General features: G+C 40.5%; 2 protein-coding genes and 2 long non-coding RNA genes across 5 annotated transcripts; 2 read left to right on the top strand and 2 right to left on the bottom strand.

Annotated features, from left to right (window-relative positions):
- Window positions 1-293: 293 nt before the first annotated feature.
- Window positions 294-6,630, bottom strand: LOC102055546 (alpha-1-antitrypsin). Its single transcript, XM_005438868.3, has 5 exons — window positions 6,439-6,630; window positions 4,148-4,817; window positions 2,368-2,638; window positions 1,568-1,715; window positions 294-566 (listed from the first exon to the last, which is right to left on the bottom strand). Exons 2-5 carry the CDS (start codon window positions 4,803-4,805, stop codon window positions 375-377), a joined length of 1,269 nt encoding a protein of 422 aa, XP_005438925.2. The 5' UTR covers window positions 4,806-4,817; window positions 6,439-6,630; the 3' UTR covers window positions 294-374.
- LOC114015760 (uncharacterized) lies at window positions 4,824-16,965 on the top strand. The gene is made up of 3 exons (XR_003559870.2): window positions 4,824-4,918; window positions 5,471-5,577; window positions 16,044-16,965. It is a non-coding gene; the product is annotated as an uncharacterized LOC114015760 (long non-coding RNA).
- Window positions 16,966-17,443: 478 nt separating this feature from the next.
- On the bottom strand, window positions 17,444-22,661 carry LOC102055371 (alpha-1-antitrypsin-like). Of its 2 annotated transcripts, XM_027804994.2 has the most exons (5): window positions 22,545-22,661; window positions 21,053-21,742; window positions 20,291-20,561; window positions 19,411-19,558; window positions 17,444-18,698 (listed from the first exon to the last, which is right to left on the bottom strand). In XM_027804994.2, the coding sequence occupies exons 2-5, from the start codon at window positions 21,723-21,725 to the stop codon at window positions 18,492-18,494; spliced, it is 1,299 nt and encodes a 432-aa protein (XP_027660795.2). In that variant the 5' UTR covers window positions 21,726-21,742; window positions 22,545-22,661; the 3' UTR covers window positions 17,444-18,491. The 2 variants fall into 2 exon arrangements, with proteins under 2 accessions (XP_027660795.2, XP_005438924.3); XM_005438867.3 differs by lacking the exon at window positions 22,545-22,661 and having other exon boundaries at window positions 21,053-21,887.
- Window positions 18,705-25,543, top strand: LOC114015761 (uncharacterized). Its single transcript, XR_003559875.2, has 2 exons — window positions 18,705-18,988; window positions 22,819-25,543. It is a non-coding gene; the product is annotated as an uncharacterized LOC114015761 (long non-coding RNA).
- Window positions 25,544-25,651: the final 108 nt, after the last annotated feature.

The following is a 25,651-nucleotide window of genomic DNA, read 5'->3' as shown; positions in this document are numbered from 1 at the left end:
CACCAGCTGGAGCAAAACTCACCATCTGCTTTCCCTCCTACCCACAAGTCAGGAGTGGCCTCTTCATTCAGCCTTTACTTAAAATGTTTTAAACTGGTTCTCTCAGCTGGATAGTTGTTTTTCAAAGCTGTTGTACAATGGTATTTAAAAGGTTGATTTATAAAACTCTTCCTAATTCACTAATAGGTGTATCTCAGTGTTTACTTTCTACTGGAGAATGAAGTAAAAACTGTGGTTTTAAGAACGACCACACTCTTGCCTCATTTCTTTGGAAAAAGGAAATTGTTAGTAACTGTTTTGATAGAATTTTAATCACATTGAACGACAATTGCATGAGGAATCAATTCAAATCAATAAGATCAGCCACTGACCAGTCATTTTTCAGTTGGGTTTACAATTTTTCCCATGAAGAGGATGCTTTGAGTATATTGATCAACAATCAACAGCAAAAATGGACGGTTGAATTTAACAACGGGAGGAACAGAATGAGGAAGAAAATCTGTGCCAGTGACTGCTGCAGCCTCTGTGCCATTCTCATGAATCTTCAGCAGGGCCTTGTGAGCAGCCTACAAAAAAATATAGCAAGAATTAATGTTTGTGGAGGACAGGGTGTGAAATTATTCAAATTAACACTAAGTTAATTCAGCTACTGCCTTTCACAAAAATTCCTGGTAGGCCAGGAACCAGGAAGAAGGCTACTATAGCCCATGGTGGGGTTTTTTCAGCAGTGTTGTCTTAATAAGCAAGTATTCTCACATTCAGTGTTCCTCACAGCATGTGTATCCAACACAGACCTTAGCAACTGCACACCTTGTGGAATGAATTGGAAGCAGAATGTTCAAGCAAATTCACAAGGAATGACAGTTTCAGAGGAAAAGGAAGTTGGGCGCCAGAACTGCTTTGTCTGTATCCCTCATAGCACATGCATTACAGTTTAGCCAGTAGAAATCCAACCTTGACAACAAATTTTTTGTTAAATTATTGCTGGCCATTTTTAATCTTTTTGTTTTACAAGCACCACAATAGTAATTACAATAACGTTGTAATTACTGCTTTCAGAATGGCTGTAAGAATGCTAGCCCTTTCTCTTCACTTTATCTGCTTCTCTTCACATTATTTTCAGTAAATGGGATGTTTTCCTCAAGTCTGGTCAATCTTACATGATTAGCACCCATCAGGACCTTCAACAGCAATAGAAGTTTTAAAATCCTTTAAAATTATAGAATGCACATGTTAGAAAAAAAGGACATATTTTCTACTAGATATGCAAGGCATCCCCAACGCAGATATCCATGGACACTTCTTTTTGCATGCAGAAACTGGGCTGTGTTTAGTTCCTGGGACCTACGCTACACCCCTCCCAACCTTTGCCTCTCAGACAGAAGACAGTACCCTTATCTACAGATCTTGGAGACATGGAGAGACTTAAAGTCACTTTATCAGCTAAATGTTCTAGTTCAGACTATCAGCCAGCCCTAGTAATAAGTAAAATTTCACAACATAGCTTAGGGCAAGACAACTGGGTATTGAGGAATCCACAGACCATTGTTTCTGCTGACAAACTTACTTTTGAAACCTTCACATCAGGCTTTCCTGTGATTCCAGACAGATCAGCCCGGTCAGAAAACACATCAGTTACACCCAGACTCATTAACATCTTCTTTAAGTCGTAGGTGCCTGAAATCGATATTTTTGGCATATGCACTTCTATCCTCCTGTTAATTCAAAATAAAATTATGGCAGTTAATGCAATGAAAACATGCCTTGGATTGAAGACTCCCAACTTGCTGGTAGTTCTTCTGTGCTAAAATGTTAGTCTTTTCATCTGAAAAACATCTGGCAACAAAAAGAAGATGGGAAGATGATGATTCTGAAGGATGAGAAAGTACATAATGAGAAAGGTATCAGATGGACTTTCTTGTCTGATTCTGCAACAGAGTCACTTGATGGGACAGAAAGCAGTGGTGGTGCCGGCATTTGGTGGACTAAGTGTGCAGTCTTTTTCTAGCCCTGAAGGTTTTTCTTTTGGAATCCACACCCCATTCCCTCTTGAGGTATCTGATTTCTATGTTGCAGTATTAACCCTCTTAGCATATTGTGCTTAAGACAAGGGAGGTTCTTAACATCAACTAGAAAATGTGTGTGGAGAAACAAAATTTCTCAGCTCACAGATGTCTTCCCTTATCACAAGGCAATGCTGATTCTAATATTTGCTGAAGGTATCAAATCATTTGATCTGTCCCTTTATACCTATTCCATGGCTATCTCAAATCAATAGCAAAGGCCAGTAACTGTAAAACCTGATCATAATATTCAGACTTTGGATTCTGACTGCCTTCATGCGTCGGATCAGAATTCTATATTTACCTTTTTTCAAGTGATTTTTCCCATTTAGACACAGTGTCTTTTGTCAGGGCATCTTCCAGCTGCTGCATTTTTCCTTCATTGGGCAGGATAAACAATGCTGCAACATCTCCCTTGTAAGGAATCTGCACCACCTTGCAAGACAGCTTCCTGTCAGAGTATGTTTTATAAAATCCATCTCGAGTCATCATCCTTACTTCAACTGAGGTGTTTGCATTCACACGGAAATAGTCCTTGTGAGTCCCCTTAATATTGAAAGGATTTTCCCAGTAGGCTTAAACCGGAAAGAGAAAGCATGCAATAGAATGCTTATTTCAGGGGGGATATATTAATATAGTCCAAACTAATGTACATCAGATAAACCCACATCTGAAGATTTACACTTAGACTTGAAGATCAAAGATATTACAGGTTTATTAAAGAACTTGTGCCCTGTTATCTTTGCTGTACTGTGTTCAGTAACGACTAAATATCCAAGTTAAATTTTGTATGGACTTGTACAACACCTTCCTCAGTCAGATAGATTAAATGAAGTAACTTCATCGTATTACCTTACATTTTATTTGAAGAAAATGAAAGCTGACCAGGATCCAGTGGGTTAATTTCTGGTTTTAGATTATTGCTTGTAAAGCCAGTTCCACAGCAGATGTCTGGCTTTTAAAAGGTACCATGTTAAGCTCCTTTTATGCTTTTTCATGTGTTCTTCATCTTGTAGCACTAAGGAAAAGCTTACATGCAAGAGCGACCTGAACTTTTGGGCCTTATCATAACTGCATTATGGGAAATGGAATAGGGCTTCAGGGCTTTAATCTTCAAAATGGTATTCTCTTGATATTTATTCAACTGAACTTTCTGTGATATTTTATTTTGTATTAAATCTGGTCATTCACTGAACATGTACACAGGGATCACAGCTTTCGCCATTCTGTAAGTATGTTCTTGTTTATAATGTTGAATAGAAATAAAATAAAATAGATTAATAAATAATGGAATGTAAATTCCACAGTACTCTGACAACTTCATAAGTCTGAGCTTTCCTTCCTGCCACCCCAGCAAAAAAAAAAATACACTCTGGTGTCATAAAGAAATGCCTCAGAGTAAAGCATCTGAGACTAGGATACCTGAGACTAGGGCACCCAAATTTAATGAAGTACTTAAAATCTATTTTGCTGGAAGTACGCCTATTTCCAAACATGCCTTTCTGGGTGGTAAATTCCATGTATGTCCTGCATGCTGCTAGAAATGGATATAACATCTAAGAGGAAGTTAATCATTACCAGAGTAATGCATTCACAAGAACCTCTTGGAATGTGTATAACGTGAAGACAAGCTATAGAACGTTTGGTCTCCAACTCTAGAGGTACCTACCCATTTAATAGGCATGGACTGTAAGTAAATTAAAGTTTTGGGCAATTTTTCTTAATCTCCATATTTGGAATTTATTTTTTTACTTTATACAGCAGGTGAAAACGTAATTTTTGAAATAATTAGAAAAAACCTGACAGACAAATTCACAAATGCATAAATCTGTTGTGCTCTTGCAATTCCCTAGAACTTGAAGACTGCACATAGATGAACTTTTATGCTTAGAAGCCTAAACATATGCTAGAAAAATTTAGATGTTGAAGAGGTTTCAAAGCGTAAGCACTTTAAATGTTTCTTATCATAATAGCCTAATCTTAGCATTGGCCTTTCTTTTAAAAACAATTCAGAAATAATCTGGGGTATTTGTTTTAGTGCAGGTGAAACTGAGGAACTGCAGTAAAACATCTATGTAACATACCTTTGAAATAAATGTAGCTAACAATCACCACTAGAGTGTTTGGATCCAGGTCTTTAAGTATTTCATTTATATTTCCATGGGTTTGGTTCTTTATATGATCATTGACCTCTTTTTTAGCTTCAGTGGAATTCTGGAAGTTAACAGAAACAACTTTTCCTTTGTATAGCTTTTTCATGTCCTTCAGGAATGTTTTCAGTGGCTTCAGGTGTTTGTCGATGAACAGGGTGTTCCCCATGCTCAGCTGTACCTGGCTGTCAGGGCGATTCAGCAACAGGAGGAGATGATGAAAGCTGTTGTGTATCTCCTCCTCCTGGGTGTTGGTGACATTAAAGGCCAGCCCTTCCAGCACCTGAGCCTGGCTAGTGGCTCTGGACCCCAGAGCCAGCAAGGCGAAGGCTGTGGAGATGCTGACTGGGGAAAAAAAAATGTTTTTTCCGGGTTCTTGTGTGGTTGCTTGCCTGTAAAACTGGAAGGCAAAGTCTGTGTTGCTGGGGATTATCCGTTGGCAGGACTCAAGGGAATCCCCCTCATGGAGGTGCTGCTTCTGGGGGTCAGTTGCCTTGGGCTTGCTGTTGTGGTGGTCAGTCTGGGTCAGGCTGTGGACAGTGAGGTGAAACATGGCCACTAGCAAGCACAGCGGGAGGGTGGTCTTCATCATCCTTTGCAGCTACTGTGTGGACAAAGAATGAAATGGGTTTGGATGCTGAAGATCAGCTGTGTCTACATCTCATCTTTTATTTCTATCTGCTGCTACCTTCAACAGCTAAACAGGTAATTGTTGTTATCTCATAACCTGCTTCTTTTACTGTCTAAGTGGTTTTAAAATCCTTGTGCTTCTGAGTCTGTCTGCAATTCCTATCCATTGTTGCCTACCCCAGTTCTGTTTTACTGTTTTTTACAAGTTACTGGAGAAAGAAACACATGGAGAAAGAAACATGTGAGTATTAAAGAAAAATAAGAGTGAGAGGGGGAGAACAGTGAAAAATCTTTGTGTGTGTGTGTGTCTCTGTGCAAATCCTTTTATGGTGAGGCAGCACATCAGGAACATCTCTTAATTCTTTTGTGTTTATCTCTAAGATCTCTCTGGGTTATTATGCTATTAGTGATTGAATGAGGTTTACGTCAAATGACAGTGTTATGTCAAAGGGAAACAATACAAGATTGCAGCACTCAAAAGTAGTATTCTTTCTCTCATCTCTGACTCATTTTAACATACGAGGTGAATAATCACAAGAGAGCTGGTAATACTTTTCTGCTTCAATACCTGATTAGATCAGAATATGTTGCTTTTAAACAACCACTCATGCGAAACGTGTCTTCCAGATGGATTCCTCCCCTAATTCCGGTCTGGGAGGGAGAGGTCAGTAGTGTGGGCTTGGCCCCTCCTGTCTTTCCAAACTCTGTGTCATCAGGAAGTCACCTCTCATAAGGTAAATGGGCCCATGGCCAGAGTAGCGCCATAAACCTGGATCATGACATCTTGCCAGGTTTTTTTGCTTGCTTGTTTGTTTATTGCTTTCACTTTCACCAGTTAGACTAAGAACATGTTGGGATGATTTGTAGTGTCTAAGATATGTAACTTATCATAAAACAGGTGAGAGTTATACTGATGACTAGAAAAGCAGCTCCAAATAGCCTTCATTTAATGTCCTACTTGAAGCTCCAGGGAAGTTCACATGAGTTACCTGCTCACCCCCCAGTGGATGACAAAGGCACTCCGACAGGTTCAGCAGAGCTGATGAGAAGTTTATTGGGATTTCTCCCACCCTGTATCAACACACTGACAACTAAGATTTGGTGAGAAGGAGCCAGCTTGCCCTTCCACAGCTTTACTTTGTGACATCTGAGTAAATTGGGGCTTACAGAGAAGGCTGGTACAGCAAAATGAATTTATGAATCCTGTCTGGACTGTGCTGGTATAAATCAGCCAGCTCATTCACTTCAGTTTAAGTTATCTGGTTGTAAGCTTTAGGGAACATAAGTAATGATAAAAAATGTCTGACATCTGGGAAGTCAGACTACTTCCCCCTTGTTAATGAAACAGGTTTCTTCTAGATGTGAAAGAGCTATTTGGGATAGATATTCAAGCAGACCACAGTCATACTCTGTGGAGCTGCTATAACGTATCCCCAGAATCTGCTATTCAATATTTCTTGAAATTAAGCTCTGCTGTCATCTGAGTGCTTAGAAACCAGATTTCATGCTCAAAAGCAGATGTGCTTCATGACTCACTAGCTAAGTGCCTTACAGCTGCATCAAAATTGTTAAGGTAAAGATAACTGGGTACTTACTTTACATTCAGAAGGGTCCTGCTCTCGTATGGGTTGTGCTGTTTCTTGCTGCCTTACTCATACTGCTGTTTTCCTCTGTTAAACATTATGTGGCTTCAAATACCTATTACACAAAGGACAAAGCTGAATATTGATGAAGCTAGTTTTCTTGGACACTGTATGCGTATGTCCACATCACTCCAAACAGAGAACAAAGACCACGGGGCCCAGCTGGTCAGTAGAGGGGAGTGTTGTGTATCAAAGGATGTGTAACTCCTAAGCAAATATTTATTGAAAATGAGATTTTGGTGCCAAGGGCAGCTACTTTTCCCTATACACTTCCTGAGACAGAGATAACCGTTCATCTAGAGACACACAGTTTTGCCCAGCACTAAGCTCTGAAGGGGCCAGGGTCAGGGTGAGGGAGCTGCAGAGAGTACTGCTTGGGCTTAGCTATGTTACCCAACCCACTGGACTCCACTTCAGTGTCAACATCTTATCTTTTATTTCTACACAGTAGAGACCCTACTGGTCACTACTCAGAAGGCAATGAATCCTCTTATCCTCATTAATAACATGGATACTTCATTCATTTGTGTAAGAATGGTGAATTTTAGCTGGATATTGAACAGTAATCTTGCAATCTTTCAGACACAGTGTCTTCTCACAAGCTAGTAATTCTCTCAGTCAAGGAGCACCCAATATATCAAGACCTGAAAAGTCTTAGTATAGATTTTAGTACTTGAAAAAGCTGCATAAAATGTGTGCCATCACTGTGAGTGCCCAAATACAATACTGAACAAATGCAACTGTTGTAACATATAAATAGTAAATCAAGACACAGTCCCCAATCCCTCAAAGAATAGCAAACAAGACAGTAACCCAATAATATTAACCAGTAACAAATCCAGGCAGTCTCAAACAACAAGCCTCAGCCATCTTGTAGAGGTGTATTTAAAATTTCCTGGGATTTTTCCAAAGGAAGATAAGTGCTGTGAAGCTAGCTGACAAGCCTTCGTGGCTGGTTGAATTGTTTAGATGCATGTTTTGATCAGCCAGTCAGGAAAATGCCTTCTCAGTCTCTCTATGCCTCTGCTGCACCTTGCAGGACTTGTTCACATCTGCTTAGGGAGGGGTGGCGCAATCCCCTCCGTAAGTAAAACAGTGTAAGCATGGCTGTTCCTAGTTCCCAGCTGTGCTGCTTTCAGGGGCAGTTCTTTAGCTACTGGGATCCATGCCACTGGTAGGGGAGCTAGGTTCCCTGCACAGTATCTACAGCCTCGGTGTTTCCCCGCCCCTCCCTCAGAATACAGCTGAACTCTACATGCTTGTTTTAGGTATAGCCAGAACTTGCTGTTAAGTACTTTAGTTTTGAATTTGTATTTTTTCTTACTAGAGTACTAGTCACTTCTGTGCCCTGGAGTGCTTGTGTAGGTCCAGTAAGGCTTGATGGAGCACACTGTTCTCTTTTTGCCAGGCACAAACCCAGTGCATATGAATTAAAATAATGCATAAGCTGGAATGTATGATTGCACAAATGCAGACTTTCAGGAAAAAGTGAGATGCTCACAGTGCCCCAAGACAGTCAGGTTGTTGGCTGTTCTGTGCTACTTCTTTAGTCATACAACTGAGCAGCGTTAAGCATTTACACTTCTGTTAAACATTACAAGGATTAAAACAAAATTATCTGAGGACACAGATAAACGCTGATGTAGCCATGCAGAGCAGGTAGAAGTCAGTGATTGCAGGGCCAGCTGGCTTTCATGTTTGCTGTCCCTAAACATGCATAACTGCCAAAGTCAAACACTTCAGAGAGAAGAGGTCCATGACCATGAGCAGCTGTTCTACCAGACAGAGCTTCCTAGGTTATTGCTAGCTAATGACACAAGTGCTGAAACATCTCCTGAGGTGTGTTATGGGCTGCCTTGGGGTTTTAGTTTCCTAAATCATGCAGCTCGGACACCTGCTACAATATGTTAAACCAAGCTAACTTTCTGTTCTATGAAAAGCAGAACAGAAGGGGTAATTAACATTCAGCTTGGATTTTTCCCCCCAAATGAACTTAGCATTGGTTCAGAAAGAGTCCCACACTCAGAGGCTTTGTTTGAGCCTCTGAGTAAAATTGAGATTTAGTCACACCAGAAGAGGAAGCCTGGGCAGTAGAGTCCACTGTGCAGCTGCAGTCAGCTGAAGAGGAAGGTAGCAGGAGCAAGACTCAGTGTTGTAAAGAAGAGTTATGTGCAAGGGTTGGGGGTAATTCTGGATTCCCTGCACGACTCTGAGTTGAACCAAAGCATGCTTCAGTTAAGTGAGAAAACTCTGGCAGAGACACAAATGCAGATGTTTTTGCTGTTTAGACATTCATCTGTATTATTCTGTTGTTGAAAATCAGTGTGTCTTGATTTTGAAACTCTTTCAAAATATGCCTCTTTGCTTCAATTATCAGTGTTCTTGGTGGCTCGAAGAAGTGGTCCATTGTCCTACTAGGGAGATCAGCAGAGATTCTGCAAGCCAGCAGCTGTTCCACCACAGGGCCTGCTTCTGGAGAGAGTAACCTGCACAACGTACGTACACTGCTGCTTTGATTTACACCTTAGTTTATTCCTGAACATGTGACTGTACTCATACTATTTTACTCCAGTTGTCTTTGGTATGAACTGCTGAGCTCCTTTCATCAGCAAATGCTCAGCAAAAATTGCAACCTTAGGCAGCCCCAGCCATGCTCTGCTGAATGCAATGACCACCCTAAGCATCACTGTATATAAACATTTTCTTGGGCTGTTACATAACTCTTGTTATTTTGGCCCCTCTGAAAGAAAAGCAAAACAAACAATGGCAATGTCTCAAGGCAGCAGAATGTCGGCTTTAGCTGAGGGAAGATTCAGACCAAGGGCTTGCAGAGCAGACACGGCCACCCCATTCTGGAAGACCTGTAATATCCACATTACATATCACATACCTGTACAGCTGGTCCATGGCTGTCTTCATGTCCCATCTACAAAGACAGTATACATGTTTGCAAAATTCACCAGTGCTTACCCCAGCACCAAACTCTAGCTGAAAGGATGCAGTTAGTGTGTGTGTGTGTGGGGGGGGGGGGGGGGGGGGGGCAGGTTCTGGAGCAATGGTCAGTGTTGTGTTGAAGAGCCTATCTAGAATATGTCTTGAAGATGTATGTGGCTGCATTCAAATGTGCCCATAAACTTCCATTTTTGCAATAGGTCTATAAGGTCTGCCCACCCCTGGCCTTCAAGTCAGCAGGGAAGGAGGCTGCAAGGAAGACAAGCCACACTTAGCCTGGTGGTGGTTCATGTAAGAACCTTCCCTGCATTTATTTTTCTAAAAAATATTTGTCTTAGATCTGTTATCCTATTTGACAGATCCTGCATGCTCATTTATACTGTAGGTTGAAATTAATGAGACCTCTAAGTCAGGAGCTTGTTACTCTAATATTAGAGTCTTCAACATAGTGATTTGGATAATTTTAGAGGTAAACATATGCATTTCAAACAATGACTATGGAAGTTACAGATGATGAATGGTATCATCAAATCATCCAGAGGGAACATAGATCTATGATTGTCGTTGAGTCTAGATAGAAATGGTATTCACATGTCAGTCAAACATAATACAGCAGGAGTTCAGTTCCTGACTGCAATTAAAATAATTACTTTTGGATAACAAATTTCATATTTCATAGTTCTAACATCTATTCAAGATTTTCCTTAGTTTTCTTTTAATAGATACCCATGTAAAAAGCACTCCCAACTACAGAAGTGCAGTGAGAAACGCAACTTGGTTATAGAGATGTACAAAATGGTTGTGTTATAATTTTCATACTGCAAAGCCTTGAAGATAACTTTTCAGCTCTAAAACCTCAGTAAAGAAAGGATATAATCCCATTTTATTTCATTCATTAAACCATCAAAAGTTTCCTGTACATATATAGTATTTATTGATTCAGAGAAAACCTGTAGAATTTACGTATTTGATAGTTTTTTCTGTGTCATGTGGAAAGCAAACTTCTTACACCAGAATGGCTGGGAAGAGATTTTCTAAATCCATGTTTTTGAACCAAAATGAAAGTGCCTTAATAATCATCTGTACTTCACGCTTACATTTAGCAGGTGCTTGATATTTGCTGGCCAAGTAATTTTTTTATCCAGGAACCCTGCTGTGACTTACAAAGTGCAATTTTAAAACTCCCGCTTTGAAAACTCTAATTATGGTAGTGGAAAGTTTGTCCGTGGAAAAGTCTTCCTGGTGCTAAGTAGCTGTAATTTAACCTTTTTTTTTTTTTTTCTGAGTAGTGATGATTGGCTTAAAAAACTTTTTAAAATCAGCAGCTTAAAATCCTGTTAAGCATACAAACACAGGTTCTGGATGCAACTGAAATGTCTCTTGCTGGCTTGCTTCATTTTTCTCTTTAGCACATTTGCTCTTAGCTGTAATATAAACACAGTTCATGTGCTGGGTTACTCTAATCTGATGTGTTTATACTTTTATGGGAGACAACCATGTTGGGTTTTGTCACTGATATTAAAGACAGTTCTAACTTCATGTTTTCACTCAGTTAGGGCTGTAAGAATTGGTGAATTTCTGCAAACAGTTACACAGTGGATGTTCAATGAGCCATGCCTAACAAAGTAATAAGGTTTAATTAGCCCAACCTAATCTGACAGCTTGCTGCTGGCACACTATCTGTTAGTACAGCTGGCTAGTGATGCATGTATGAATGTGAAAGAAAGATCACTCCTTGCAAGTTTTCTTTGCCTTTCAAGTATTGTGTGGTTAAATTCTTGCTATTTTAAGTTCTCTTTGCATAGAAACTTTGCTTCCTTTTGTCCAATTTAAAACTAGGTCACAGTTAATAAGATAACATGCTCTTTATTTTGAGTTTTGATAGAGGATGTTTTCAAGCTAAACATTGGCAATGCCTATACAAAACTCATACTCTAGACATTTGGTCATGTCAAACATTTGGATCATCCAGGAAACCACAATTCATGTGGCAAAGCCCTTAACACTACGATATCTCCAACATGCACCATTCCATCAGGGTGCAAGAGCCTGCACAGAGCTAGGCTTCTCAAGGCAGCATTAAGCCTGCACAGAGATAGTCACAGGTTTAAGTTTACAGCATCTTTTTTTATACTTTAAACATTACCCCTTTTCTTTTCTTCACATGTTGATATTCATAGCACAAGTGCAAGATTAGAAAATTCCCTTACATGGATTTCCAAACCCAAAAATCTAAGACAAAGTGTCCTCACTGTTTGCTGTCACAATCTGTGACGAATGCTGAATAGTGAGAGGACAAGAACTAAACTTATATTCAGCAGCCCTGTGCTTTCCTGTGCTTCCCACCAAAATCCAGCAGGGCTTTGTGAACATCCTGCAAAGAAAGGGGACAAAATCCACAGGAATGGGAATTGGACAGCAGAAGTGTGAAGGGAGGTCCCTGATGCAGTGACTCCCTGGCATGAATACATCTGAAGAAAGCTAGCCCAGGAGCTGGAAAGACACACACACACACACCCCCCGCCCCGGAGAGCATTGTGAAAGCAGTAGAAATGCTCAAAGGAGAGAATAAAAAGTTCTCGTTACTTTCCTTTGCCATGGTCTACTTGTAAAGCTTAAATGTGAAGTCAGCGTTACTGGTGCCTACCTTGAGATAAGCCAGGTTTCAAATATGTTCCTGCTTTCCAGGATATGTTTATGTAATTTACAGCTCTGAAGCTGTACTGTTTACTGGGGTGACCAGTTAGTGAAACCTACAGTGGACTTCTTTGCTGTCTGTACCTAATCACACAGTGGATTTCTTGTTTGCTGGCTGTCACTTACAGGATAGTACGGAATGGCATTGACAACTAAGTAAGAAAGCATGATGAAAATTATTTCTTTCCATAGAGGAAAATTATCTTTCCATAGAATGCCATCAATATTTCTTAGAGTGGTTAATTTTATGCTAGTTAAGATCTGTGATTGAACTCAAAGACCAACATGCAATGAGAAAAAGGGGGTTTAATTAACGTTTTTGAAGTAGTTTCTAAAGAAAGACTGGAACACCCATTAAATCCACAGAATGCCAAAAATAATTCCTCATTTTTGCCCGCAGAAATGAGATACAAGGCTTAGGTCTCAGTGGTTAGTTCTACGTTGCCAAACTCCATGAATACTGAAGTGTTTAGAGAGGCTGTTTTCCCCTTAAACTTCTCGTGACCTTTCATCACGTTTCCCCACCCAAATCCCACCTCCATCCAAAGCACACAGGTCACATCCAACTGGAGTGCTTTGGAAAGAAAACAAGAGCTGGATTTCTTGGGGCATCAAGGGAAGAACATTTTGGGGATCAATGTCAGTAAAACAGAAACTACATAAACATAGTCTTTACTGTTATAAAATGGAAAGATGTGACATATCAGACCCCCCTTACAGCCTCTGAACTAATTTGCTCTTTTAATTTTGCTGTGCTGAAGTAAATGAAGATGTGTATCTGTGATGCCTTCATTTGTACAGCGGCAGAACTACAGAAAGGATTTTTTTTTTTTTTAAAGAAGCAAGAATTGCAACTATGGGTGTTTACCCCAAATTTGGTTTTGTCCTCCTCTTTTTTCCTTATTTTCTTTTTAGTGATGAAAGTGAATTATTTCTTTAAGGAGCCTCCATGTTTTATACTATTCAAAAACTGGCCAAAAAGTGAGTCACCTCAGATTGGAATGGCTCTGAGTTTCATCTATGATTCATAGGACTTTACTGAATTAGTTGGATGCAAGTAGGTCTAAACTAAACACTGGGTTTAACTCCACTGTACCAGATCTACAAAATCAAAAAGAGAGAGGTAATCATCACCTCATTGAGCCTGGCAGGGAGCAGTCTTGAGCAGATACTAAGGTGGCAATTGCTGGCAGTTTACATATATATATGTATTTTATGTCTCAGAAGAGAAACTCCATTTGCTGATGTGTAAAACTGCTGTGCAGGGCGAGCCCCACCTACTTCCAAAATAAGGAAGAAGGAGTAAGAAGTGATTGTGTCACATCAGCTGCCAGCTCCTATACATGAGCTTGCCTTGGAGAAAGAAGGTCAGGAAGCCTGCCCCAGAGACTCAAAGATATGCAAATGCCAGAGCCAAAAGCTTAAACCCAAAACTTTATATATACCATACAGTACATAAATCAGACAATGCAAGTGTAGCATAAAAATGGCACAAGTGTGGAAAGTTAACAGAAAGGCAGAATCTTTATCCTGAGTGTTTTAAAAGCTTTTAAAGCTTTAAGTTTTAAAGCTTTAAGGACCTTATGTCGTCAGCATGTGAGTGGTGAACCCCTGCCAACTTTTGGACTCCAAGGATAGAGAAGCAACTGTGCAGTTGCACTAGCATGGGTCTGAGCCTGGGCTCGGTGACTAAACAACACCAAACCGATGGAGGTGAAAAGTCTGGCATTAAATCTTTTCCTCTACAACCATTTCCTTTGATTCTCTTTCCATTGGCATCACTTTCTGGCTTGTTTACGCCGAAAGCTTTAACAACTGCTAATTAAGTTCCAGTCAAGCCTAAGAAAGGCTCTAAGTCTACATTGCATGATGGGCTAATGAGCCCCAGCATATAGACAGGCTGCTCTCACTTCCCAGCTTCCCTACCTCATGGCAGCTGCAAGAGGGACCTCAACTTGTGTCTCTGCCTTTCACAGCACAACATAGACATCTTGGCCACCTTGGTAATTTCCCTCTCCCTCCCACCTGCTCCCTATGGGCTTTAGCCTTTTTTCAGGAGAGAGTCATGCTTTTCAAGACATGACATGTTTCTTCACAGAACTTCCAAGAACATTTCTATTTTCTCAACATTTTGCAAGAGCAGCTATTTTCCCAGTCCTTGATTTGTAGAGTGGTGCTTCTCTTTACCACCACTGTCAAAACCACCCTTTTACAGAGGTAAAATAAGAAACTGTGCCATAAATAACACTGGTAACGCAGGCTCCAATATGAATGTTATCTCATGTTCACACCACTTACAAGATGCCCCTTTAGCCAAGGTGTCATCTGCTCTTTGTTCTATCACTTGCACTCCACGTGGCATAAGGCAACTGGGTAAGAAGGTAAAAATAGTCCTGGAGGATGTAAATCATCTTCTGAGTAAGGTCTTTTCCTTTTTCTCTTTTTTCAATGCAGGCATCTGGTGGTTTAATTTCTTTTAAAGGTATTGTGATAAAAGTCCAAGATGTATTTTTCAATTAACTCATAACAAACACTTGCAGGTCCATTTAAACATTTTTTTTAAAGTACTGCCCAGGAATATCTGTTAATTACTAATTGTATGACAATTGCTAGACTGTCTGAATACACAAATTATGACATCTGACTTTGAGAAATTGGACACCCCCAACTGATGGGTCTGTGACGTGAATGGCACTATTTTCCTGCAGGGATAACAATTTTCCCATTCAGATAACAATGTGGGTGTGCTGATCGATGACGAGCACCAGGAAAGGTATGCTGTCATTAAGGGGAGACTCTTTCCTCACCATCCCTGAAGTATCGTTGGGTCAGTCCTCACCAGAACTTTACAAACCTTCCTAAAATTTGTCTTTGTCATTACATCCTAAGCTTGATATGCAGAAAGAACAGTATCATACGGTACAAGAATGTAAGAGGTCAGTCAGTATGAAGACAATGCTAATAAGGTGTGACTATTTAGTAGTTACACATTAGAAAACAGATTAAGAGGTGATTACTTTGCAAAGGACCTAAATTATGGTATGATTCTATGATATCTCCTGTTTGATAATGACACATTGACATCAGAACTACATGCCTCGGTTTGGTCAGGAGTTTTTTCTCATTGCTCAGCCTGTGCCTTTTACCGTTGCCAAAATATGGGTTCTTATTTGTGCTTATGTTTTACAGAGGTTAGTAGGTCTTTCCAGCAGAGTACACAATTTGCTTTTCAGCCCATAACCTTTAAAGCTGTGGCTTATGTTATACACCTTTAGTTTCTTTCTAGCAGATGGTGCACAGCTCTAGGAACAATGACAGCCGTGCACATTGGTGCTAACCACTGCCTGTTTGAAATATGTTATTTTCTTTGAATTAATTTAAACATATTATTCCCCTGTCTGCCCCTCCACCCGTATACACTGCTTATTTTTGTTTGTTCCTTCTTTTATGATCTTTAGTACTACTCAGAATTGCAGCTAGTTTTCTTCAAATGTCACAGTGTTTGTAGGTAAGAATTAAATCTATATCCACCAGGGGTTAACCCTGGTTTCTGAGCTCCTTACTTATGCTTTTAGACTTTGTTTCACTTCTCTAGACAACTCCTTCCTAGTTATCACAACAAATACACAGAGTACCGCTCTTCCCGCAGTGCTTATTTTCCTTTGCTCCTTATTTCAGAGAGCTGCTCAGCATGTGCTGTTGCAAAACTTCTGCTGTGCTGGCAAGTCTTCTTCTATGGCTGTTGACCTAAAACAGCCTTTACAGAAGACTACTTTCAGCCATACCATCATGGGTTTCTCCTAGGGTCCACACAGGCAGTGCTGAGGCTGCAGCTCCTGCATGTGCACAGTTGCATGCACTCCCACATCAGATTTGTGTGTAGGCTTCCTTCACGCTTTTTCCCTCAGGTGGTTCATCAGGCCAGCTCCATCCTCCAGCAGTGTCACTGCATTGAAGTGGTACACCACAGTGCTTGCACACAGCAGCAGAAACTCTTGACTAACTAGGAGGAAAGTCCTTTGTTGCACTGAGGCTTCTTGGTCACAAAATTCACAGTCAACGAGCAAACCAAGAAACAAAAGTCCAGGAAAGAAGACACAATAAACCACCAGATTGAATGAACAAACCATGCCTGCACTGTATCAGTGAGTACCTTAAGGCTGACAGTTTGTGGGGGTGAGGTGTGTGCAATCCTTCTGTACTCATTATTTACCACACAAATTTGCTTTCTGCTGCACATTTGCAGTGATGGGCACTCCCTGGTTTTTGTCAAAATAGAAAGGAAATGGAAGCAAGACGTATATATAAGGTCCCTGCTCCCATTTGAAGGTGAGTCCCTACCAACATGATTTTTTTTGGTTCTTAATTCAGCTTGATTTTTCTCTAGCCACTTTCAAATAAGTTAAGCAACAAAGTTACCTCTCAAAGTGAGATCTGATTGGCAAAATATCTTTTAGGTATCTTTTTCCTACGAACAAACAAAGACTATTGATCTGAGGTCCATGAGGAACAACAAACACAAAGTCTCTGTATTCACCTACAGAGACATTTGCCATTGCACAGCTGGACTTTGGCATGCCATCCTGAACTAGCCCTGAGATTTGCCAAGAACTTTTAAATGATCTTCTATAGAATCAGTTTATCTGTATTACACCAAACCCAAGCCCTTGTTATGTTTAGAGGTATGAAACCAACTGTTTGTTACTAAATATTGAACAGGCTAAACACAGTTTTGAGTAAGAAACTTTTGTCACTGGTTTACATGAAGAGCACTTTGAGAGTGAATGTCATGTTACGTGGTTGGCAGATAGACATGGAAAGCTTCTTATATTCCTTATTAGTATACTTACAGCTACAATTTACTAATATTGATAGCATAGTTTACCGTCAAAGAGAATAAAGATCCCCAAACCAATCAAGATAATTATATTTTAGAAATATGCACAATAATTTTAAAGTTATTTTTTTCACAGACATTTTAAGACAGTAAAGCCTAAAAAGTTGCTATTTATATTTTACTTTTTTTTTTCTACCAGTTTGAGATATTCTGTAGCAAAAGATTTAATCAGTCTGTAATTTAAGCACTTTAATTTTCTTTCTGTATTTTAATAAGACATGCTAATGATGGTGATTTATTACATTAAAGAAAAATAATTTAAATATTTACTGATTTGTGTTTCTTTCCTTTCATAACCATGCAACTATCTGGTGTAGCTGGTATGTTAAAATCCTATCAGTTGAGTCACTGTAAAACAACACAAGAGCAATAAGTTAGACTCAAGAAATTGTAAATTAAAAGGTACAAATGTCAATTCACAGTATATTTTTACTCTATAATCCACTGCTAACATTTAGAAAGGTGACTTCTCAAGTATTACCTACATTTTGTAAGTTTGTCTATGACAGTTTAATGCATGTTAAAAGTCCCTAGAAAAGCTCTGCTGTTCTTACTGAGGAAATACAAACTCTCTGAAGTTACAGTTTTTCATTCCTCTGCTTTTCTACCACAGTCTGACAAGTCTAGCTGGAAAGTGTGACAGTGAAGGCAGTGTCAGCAGGAGAAAAGAAAAATGATGGTGACAACAAATCCATGAAAAGGAAATTGGTGCTGTGTTATGGACGGCTCCACCATACTTTTATCTCAGGGCATTGGCAGCAATAGCTATATTAGCAAAGTAAAACAGAGTCTTTTTGTTGGTATGGCTTCCTTCCTTGGCAGAATAAACATTATTTGTAAAGCAAATCTTGAGGAGGGCTTCCACTGAGGAGGCGGCAGGAGGAGGCAAGTTAAAACAGCTGCACTGATCAACCCTTTACAGTGGTATGTCCTCCAGCGTCCCAGTCACTGACCCTGCAGCTTCATATCATACTTGGTTAAAAACCAAAGTTGTTAATGGAAATTCTCTTCAATATTAAGGGAATCTGCATTTAACACTGATCATCAAAGGTTAGTGGATTAAATAACACTTAACACCTTGCACCTCTTTTTCCCCCTTTCACTTCTCCTGCTCTTTCATACACACACTGAGTGTACAGCAATAGCTACATCATCTGGAGACTTTGAACCATCTCAAATATCCCATGGGAGCATGTCAGGAAGGGCTTCTTACACAACTGGTGAAAAGTGACTTGTATTTCATTAACACTACAAGCTATACCTGGCTGTAGACTGGGGGAAATACCAGTGACTTTGGGACAAGGTAAAATAGTTTTTGTGTTTTAAGGGATTAATAATGTATATAAGGATAATGGTTGAAAGAGGAGCACTAGTATGTAGTGATAGACACACATAAACGTTTTGCTGGATCACAGGAATTTAGCCAGAGATGTCTGTAAGTGCATGTCCTCAATGTCAATCAGTTATTTTTCAGAGGGTTTACAATTTTCCCTATGAAGAGGATGGTGCGGGTGTATTTATCCAGAATCACCAGGAGAAAGGGCCTGTTGAATCTGACTCGAGGCGGCTGAGGAAAATCACCAGATCTCCAGGTAATATCCTTCACTGTGGCCCCCGCTGCTTCAGTGCCATTCTCGTGAACATTCAGCATGGCTCTGTGGATCACCTGCAAGGACACAAAGCAAAACGGCTTCCAACTGACAACCCAGCAAGAAGACTGCAGCCTGCCACCCTCCTTGTTCTTGCCAAATGGAGCCCTGGCAAGGGCAAGACCTGGCAGCACCAGCCTCTGGGAAGGTCATCACCAGCCGTTCCTCTTCCCACTGTAGCAGCAGCAGCCATCAGACCACTCCTGCTAGCCCTCTTTGCTGCGTGTGCAGTGACTAACCCTCAAGGAGCAGAGAGCCAAGGAGCACTCAAGATAACTGATGGCATGAAACCCTGGAAGCAAACCTGGTAATTTAGCCTAGACTTAGTTTTGCCTTTGGCAACTTCATGTATTATTGTGAATTTACCCTATCATCTAGCTGAAAAAAATAACTCTGAGAGCACTAGAAGGGCAGGAATAACAGCCTTTTGCCCTCTGCAGGCAGAATTAGAGGAGATTTTACCAAAGCTAATGTGCTACCTTTAGATAATTTTGTCTAATAGCCAAAAGAGCATTTAATTATATGTATGCCTCCTTCCTCGACCTCGAACCATGTATGTATAAGCCCTTGTAAGCATGTTTGGCTTCAGGTTTAGGAAAGACAGGGCTTGCTTTGCCTCCAGACTGGCATATGTTGGTTGAGTGATACTGCAAAGAGGCTGGGATAAGCTTTTCATGTTCCTGGGAAAAGACAAATATTGTGGTTGCCGTGTTTCATGGGCTGACTTACTTTTGAAACCATCAGTCCAGACTCCCCAGTAATCCCTGACAGATCCGCTTGTGGGGTGAATAGATCAATCATACCCACTTGTCTGACTATCTTTTTCACATCATAGGTACCAGAAATAGAAAATTTTGGAATGTGCAGATGTATTTTTCTGTAACAAATAAAACAAATAGGGACAAATTGTCATCTAGGTAACACTCCTCAATGGCATCAATATAGTGACACTTCACATTTATTTTCCTAAATGTTAAAAGGCTGCTCTCAGGGTTCACATAGCACTTCTGATCAGGTTAGCTATCTAATGAGGAGTGATGGAGCAGGATGAGCCCATGTTACCCTCTGTCTCCAGGGTGGGGTTCAAGGAGTGGGGTGGAAGACACAACTATACCAACTCTGTGGCAAACAGAGCTACTACTGCCAAGTAACATATTTTTTTCTCCAAAAGATAATAGCTAGCTGTCCTAAGGCTGTTTGTATATACACAGGGCCTGGGCCACCACAGAAATAGCTGCAGTAAAGCTGAATATAGAAAATTTTCTCTTTTAAATACAATGCCCTTAACACCCTAACACCCAATAGCTACTCCACTGTGGTTTCACAATGTCTGTATGAAACAAGGATCTGTTAACTTCATCATGGTGCTAAGCAATTTGTGATTGAGCCAGGAACTTAACTTGAGATGTATCCCAAATTCAATGCCCTATTTGTTCACTACCCATGTCTCTTTTCAATTTTCCAAGAAAAGGCAAGTCCTGCACAGAGAGGGACCATTAAGTGAACAGAGTTCAGCAAAATTTTACCTGGCCTTTAATGTTTTTTCTTGGTGAAATAAACACTACTAATCTACAACATGGTCACCTCTCACCTTAGCAAAAACACTTACCGTTCTTGGAGGAACTTTTGCCATTTAGATACAGTCTTTTTCAAGAGAGCATCTTCCACCTGCTTCATCTTCCCTTCATCGGGCAAAATAAATAATGCTGCGGCATTTCCATTGTAAGGTATCTGAACCAGCCAACAGGACAGCTCTTCATCAAAGTAAGTTCTGTAGTAACCCTTCCGGTACATCATGTCAACTTTTACAGATGTCTTTGGATCCACAAAAAAATCCTCCTTTTTTGTATATGAAGTACTGAAAGGTTTCTCCCAATGGGCTTATGACAAAAAGAAAAATAATTCAGTGGTATACAAGTAGGAATGGTCATGGTGAACAAAAGAGGATGTAGTGCCACAGCCTTCCTTTGATTAGAGCAAGTATCTTTTTGAAGTTACTGCATCCTCAGGTATTACAGCATTGCAGCGTTTTTTTTTTATTATTATTTTTTTATTTTATTTCAGGTGCTTAAAGAAAATTACAGACAAATACTGAAAACACCATTTCTCAATAGAGAATGTCTATAATCACATTAAAGAATTTGCCAAACTCAACAAAGATATTTGTTAAAAAACCCGGTCTTTCGCTCAACCAAGTGAGAACACATTTATACCGACAACAGATATACATGTGATTATAGCAATATTTTCTAGATACTGAACATGGTATCCTCCATTTAAAATATTTAAACTATAGTTTCTTTCTCTTAAGTTTTTATTCCCTGCAATAAGCATCTAAGTTACAGCCTTGGCACCCTTTGATATTTCTTACCTTTAAAGAAGACATAGTTAACAAGAATGATTGCAGTGAGAGGATCAAGATTTTCCACTAGCTTAACAATTTTCCCATTTGTCTTTTCCTCAATATAATTGTTGATCTGATTCTCAGCGCCAGAGGAGTTGTTAAAGTCAGTAGAAAAGACTTCAGATTCATAAAAGCTTTTGACATCATCCAAGAACTTCTGTAGTGGTTTTAGCGTCTCTTCTATAAAAAGGGCATTACCCAGGCTCAGCTGGAGCTCGCTGTCTGAGCGGTTCAGCATGTGGAGGAGTTGGCAAAAACCTTCATGTATTTCCTGCTCCTGAATCTTTTTCAGGTCAAAGGCAAGCCCTTCCAGAATCTGTGTCAGTGTCGCTGACTTAGCACCAAGTGTCAGCATTGCAAAGGAAGCAGAGATGCTTATGGGTGAAAAGAAAATATTTTGATCGGTTGCTTCAGATGTGACCAGCTTGTAAAATGAAAATGCAAAGTCAGCATTGCTGGAAGCTAGTTTGACAAAGGTTTTGTTCTTAACTGAATAAACTCCTTCCCCATGAGAGCTGCGTCCTGGGTAGCGTGCCCCTTTAGGACCATCCTGCTTATTGCGGTACTGAGGATGCTGATGACACTGGGAAACAGTATACAAACCAGCCAGCAATAAACACAAGGAGAAGATGGGCTTCATTTTCCTTATAACTGTTTCTGGAAAAGAGATAGACATACAAAACATGGCATGGAAATTAATTTCTTTGGGCTGTGTTCTCCAGCCAAGTAAAATGAGGCTCTCAGAGCACACCTGTTCTCCAAAATCCCACACTTCTATATTTTGCATTCCTAATGGATGCCAGTGATCCTCAGAAGGAATATGCCTCCTGATACACTATTTGTATAACCAAGTACTCTCAAAAGAAGTAATTTTGACCATATAAACTTTTAAAAAATAGGGTCGGACTGAATCTTTTAAAATTTGCAAATAACTGGAAGCTTATTGCCTTTTCTCCAGAAGAAGTAGAAGTTGATTTTGTACTCAGTACTGCAGGGTGGATACTGCAGCCCTGCTAGTCTTCCTCAATTCATCAAGTAATTAAAGAATTAAATTTGAATTAAACAAATATGCGATATAAACACAGACCATACTATACAGGACCAAAATTACAAAATACTTTTACAGTTTCTTCAGAGTTGGGTCTTGTTGTATTTTCAAACTTCTTCAAAGTTGGATCCAAATATTGGATCACTGTGGTAGCAAGATCTATAAGCATCTCTATCGTTTCCGAAACAAATTTTCAGTTAATTATGTGAAGTATCTTCACTAGCAGCCAGTTCTTGCTGGCTTTTGGCATGTTTGGGGTTTTGTTTGTTTGTTTGTTTGTTTTTGTTTGTGGGTTTGTTTTTTTTTTTGCATAACACGTATATCCTTCTGCTTACATGTGAAAAGGCAACAACATAATCCCCCAAAATGAAATGTCCAAACAATCCAAGGGAAAACTAAGAGGGTACTTACAGTGCTACAAAAAGGATCTTGCTGCGTCCATCTGGCCTTGTCTGCTCATTCTTCTCTTCAGTACCATTGAACAGGATTAAGCAGAGCACACTCGTTAATCATTAATTAGTTCAAATAAAAATTACCAGTGAGGATGCACAGCAAGCAGTAGTAACACTAGATGTTCTGGACAGTTTGTCCAACCCAGACACAAGCTAAAGGGGCTGGGTGCTGGGGCTGTGGGTGAGAGGGAGTGGAGCCGGGACTGTATCTCCTACTGCTTCCATTTTTGCAGGTTGACATGAGAAGCCTGCTGCTGTGGGTGGTTGCCAGGAGAGCCATAGCCATATCCTTTGCGACTGGAGCTGAATGCTGTGACTTCACATGAAGGCTACTCCTTGCCTGGGTCTGGCCATGGGGACAAAGCCACCAGCACAGCTCACCAGGGAGCACAGCCTCTCTGCCAGACCATCCTCTTAGCTTGGTCCTGGGTGACCAATAAATGGGACGGGGACACTGCCAGTGTCATAACCTCTCTGTCAGGATTTCAAAACAGGGTTTGGATTTAGAAAGTCCTTCTGAATTACTGTATACCTCAGTCACAACCTTTGACACCACATTTAATGGTTTTGGGGCTTTTCTTAAGGGGAGCAGACTCTATGTGATTGGTGAACGGTCTCTACCACTCTTGTGAGAAATTTCTGGTCAATACAGCTGCTCACTCATTGCTGACCATCACCTGTGGCTGAGTATTTGGGGAGCTGGTGAAGAGGGTTCCCCTGTTTTTTTAGAAAATACACAAACCCACCACTGCTGAGAAAGAACACTCACACTGGACAGTTCCAGAGACCGGCTACAAAGAGAGACATGTGGTCATTTTTTTTCCTCAGGTTAGTCTTCTGTATAACATGTAACTGAAATGGACCCCAGCAGTACACAAAAGCAGGCTGCCAATTTGCCTTTCATCTAGTGCTAAAGGCGGCATGCTGGTGCCACTGGATGACATTCAGAGCTGAATATCATATAGGGACAGACGACTCAAGGACAAACTAAGGCAGGAAAAGATATTTTTAACCCATCAGGTTGCAGGACTCCTTTCCATTGTGTAAGATGGTTTTGTCGTTCCACTTAGCAGTTATAATATCATTCCCATAATGTAGGTGTGAAATACGCAGTCTTCATCCTGTTGATTCCATGTTGCCAGAACACCCCGAGAGGCTGATGGCAGCCTGTGTGGGTAATATCCATAATCCATCAATCACTGAACCATTGCCCAGTAACTACAGGGTGGATTATGAACTGTCAAAAAGCAACCAGCAATGCCCTAGCCAGCAACTAAGCCCCATAGAGCTGCTTGCTCCCCCCCCCCCCCCAAGTGGGATGGAGGACAGAATCGGAAGAGTAAAAGTGAGAAAACTCATGGACTGAGAGATAAAGACAGTTTAACAAGTAAAGCAAAAGCCATGCATGCAAGCGAAGTAAAATATATTTACCACTTCCCATGGGCAGGCAGGTGTTCAGCCATCTCCAGGGAAGCAGGGCTCTGTCATGTGTAACTGTTCTTTGGGAATACAAATGCCATAACTCTGAAAACGTCCCCCCCCTCCCTTCTTCTTCCCCCCACTTTATATGCTGAGCATGACATCATATGGTATGGGATGTCCCTTTAGTCAGTTGGGGCCAGCTGCCCCCCCTCCCAGCTTCTAGTGCACCCCCAGCCTGCTCACTGCTGGGGTGCTGTGAGAAGCAGAAAAGGCCTTGGCTCTGGGTAAGCACTGCTCAGTGGTAACAAAAACATCGCTGTGTTATCAGCATTGTTTCCAGCACAAGCCCAAAACATAGCCCCATACTAGCTACTATGAAGAAAATTAACTCTGTCCCAGGCAAAACCAGCACAAGAACCAACCTAGAAGATGCTTCTAATTTTCCATTAACTCTAGCCTCCATTTTAACTTAAATTTTCCATCAGGGAACCCAGATGTACCCATTCCTTCATGCAAGTTTTGCTTCATCTGTCTTCAAGAAATTAATTCTTCGTGTACAAACCTTGATAATTGAATTTTAAATGTAAAAGTTGAGGAAAAGTGAACACAAGATGTATTGTAATCCAAAAGGATTTTGTCATGTGGATGTGGCCTGCTCATGTGTTTGCTTTGTTACTTACTGCTAAACCATGCACAGAAGAGCATTATCTGGCAGATGTTCTTATAAAACACAAACTTCAAAAGCAATACAGTGTAAATAATGAAGATACTAATATTTTTTTTGGACTGCATTGGTGAAGAATTTCACCATCTTCTCAGAAAAGAGCATTAGTATAGATGAAAGCCTGTGCCAGGAGGGAGAACTATGGTAATATATAGCAAGGAGCAGTGGCCCCGTGACCAGGTCAACACATCCGTCCCTCTCAGCAAGCTCCCAAGCATATGGCTCCCGAGCAGGAGCCCCCACCTATGTCAGGTGTCTAAATGTCCCACACGAGGTGTTCAACACCTCTGAACAGGAGCACACTGTACTGGTGGGGAGCTGCAGGTAGGAGTCTGAAGGAAATACTGGAAATGTAACTGCACCTTCTTCCCCTCGGTCTCAAACCAAGGCTCTAGTCCCATGCTTGTCTCACACGGCTGCATAGTCAAGCAGCAAAACAGGGAAGGGCACACTACTGTCTTTTTGAACTCAGCATTAGTAATTTTTTGCTTACTAACCTAGTGACTGGAGCATTTGATCACTTCGTCTGGATACAAGCCCCTCAAGTCTTACAAACTCTTCTACCTGCAATAACCATACCCCAGTCATCCACCTGGCAGAGGAACAGCTCATCTTCAGGATGCAAGAGGCTGATGAGAAAGTGAAGGGAGAAACAATTCCCAGCCTTCCTTCTGACGATCTTCTGCCTAAAAATGGAACAAAATATAAAAACTACTTATGTGAGATGTGTAGATAATTGTGTGTGTTTTCATCTACATGTGAAAGACATAATTTTTGTGTATGTAAATAAACACACACCTATAGTTATTCATGGTCCTGGGGGAAGATCAACTCACATCATGTGTTAATCTAATAACACAGGCACAAGCCTGGGAGATAGGAAACACAGGTTTCCCCTCAAGGGTAATTCAAACAGAAGA

Source organism: Falco cherrug, chromosome 7, assembly GCF_023634085.1.
Source record: "Falco cherrug isolate bFalChe1 chromosome 7, bFalChe1.pri, whole genome shotgun sequence".
Classification (NCBI taxonomy): domain Eukaryota; kingdom Metazoa; phylum Chordata; class Aves; order Falconiformes; family Falconidae; genus Falco; species Falco cherrug.
Note: the sequence above shows the minus strand (reverse complement) of the source record. Positions and strands in the feature narration are given on the sequence as shown.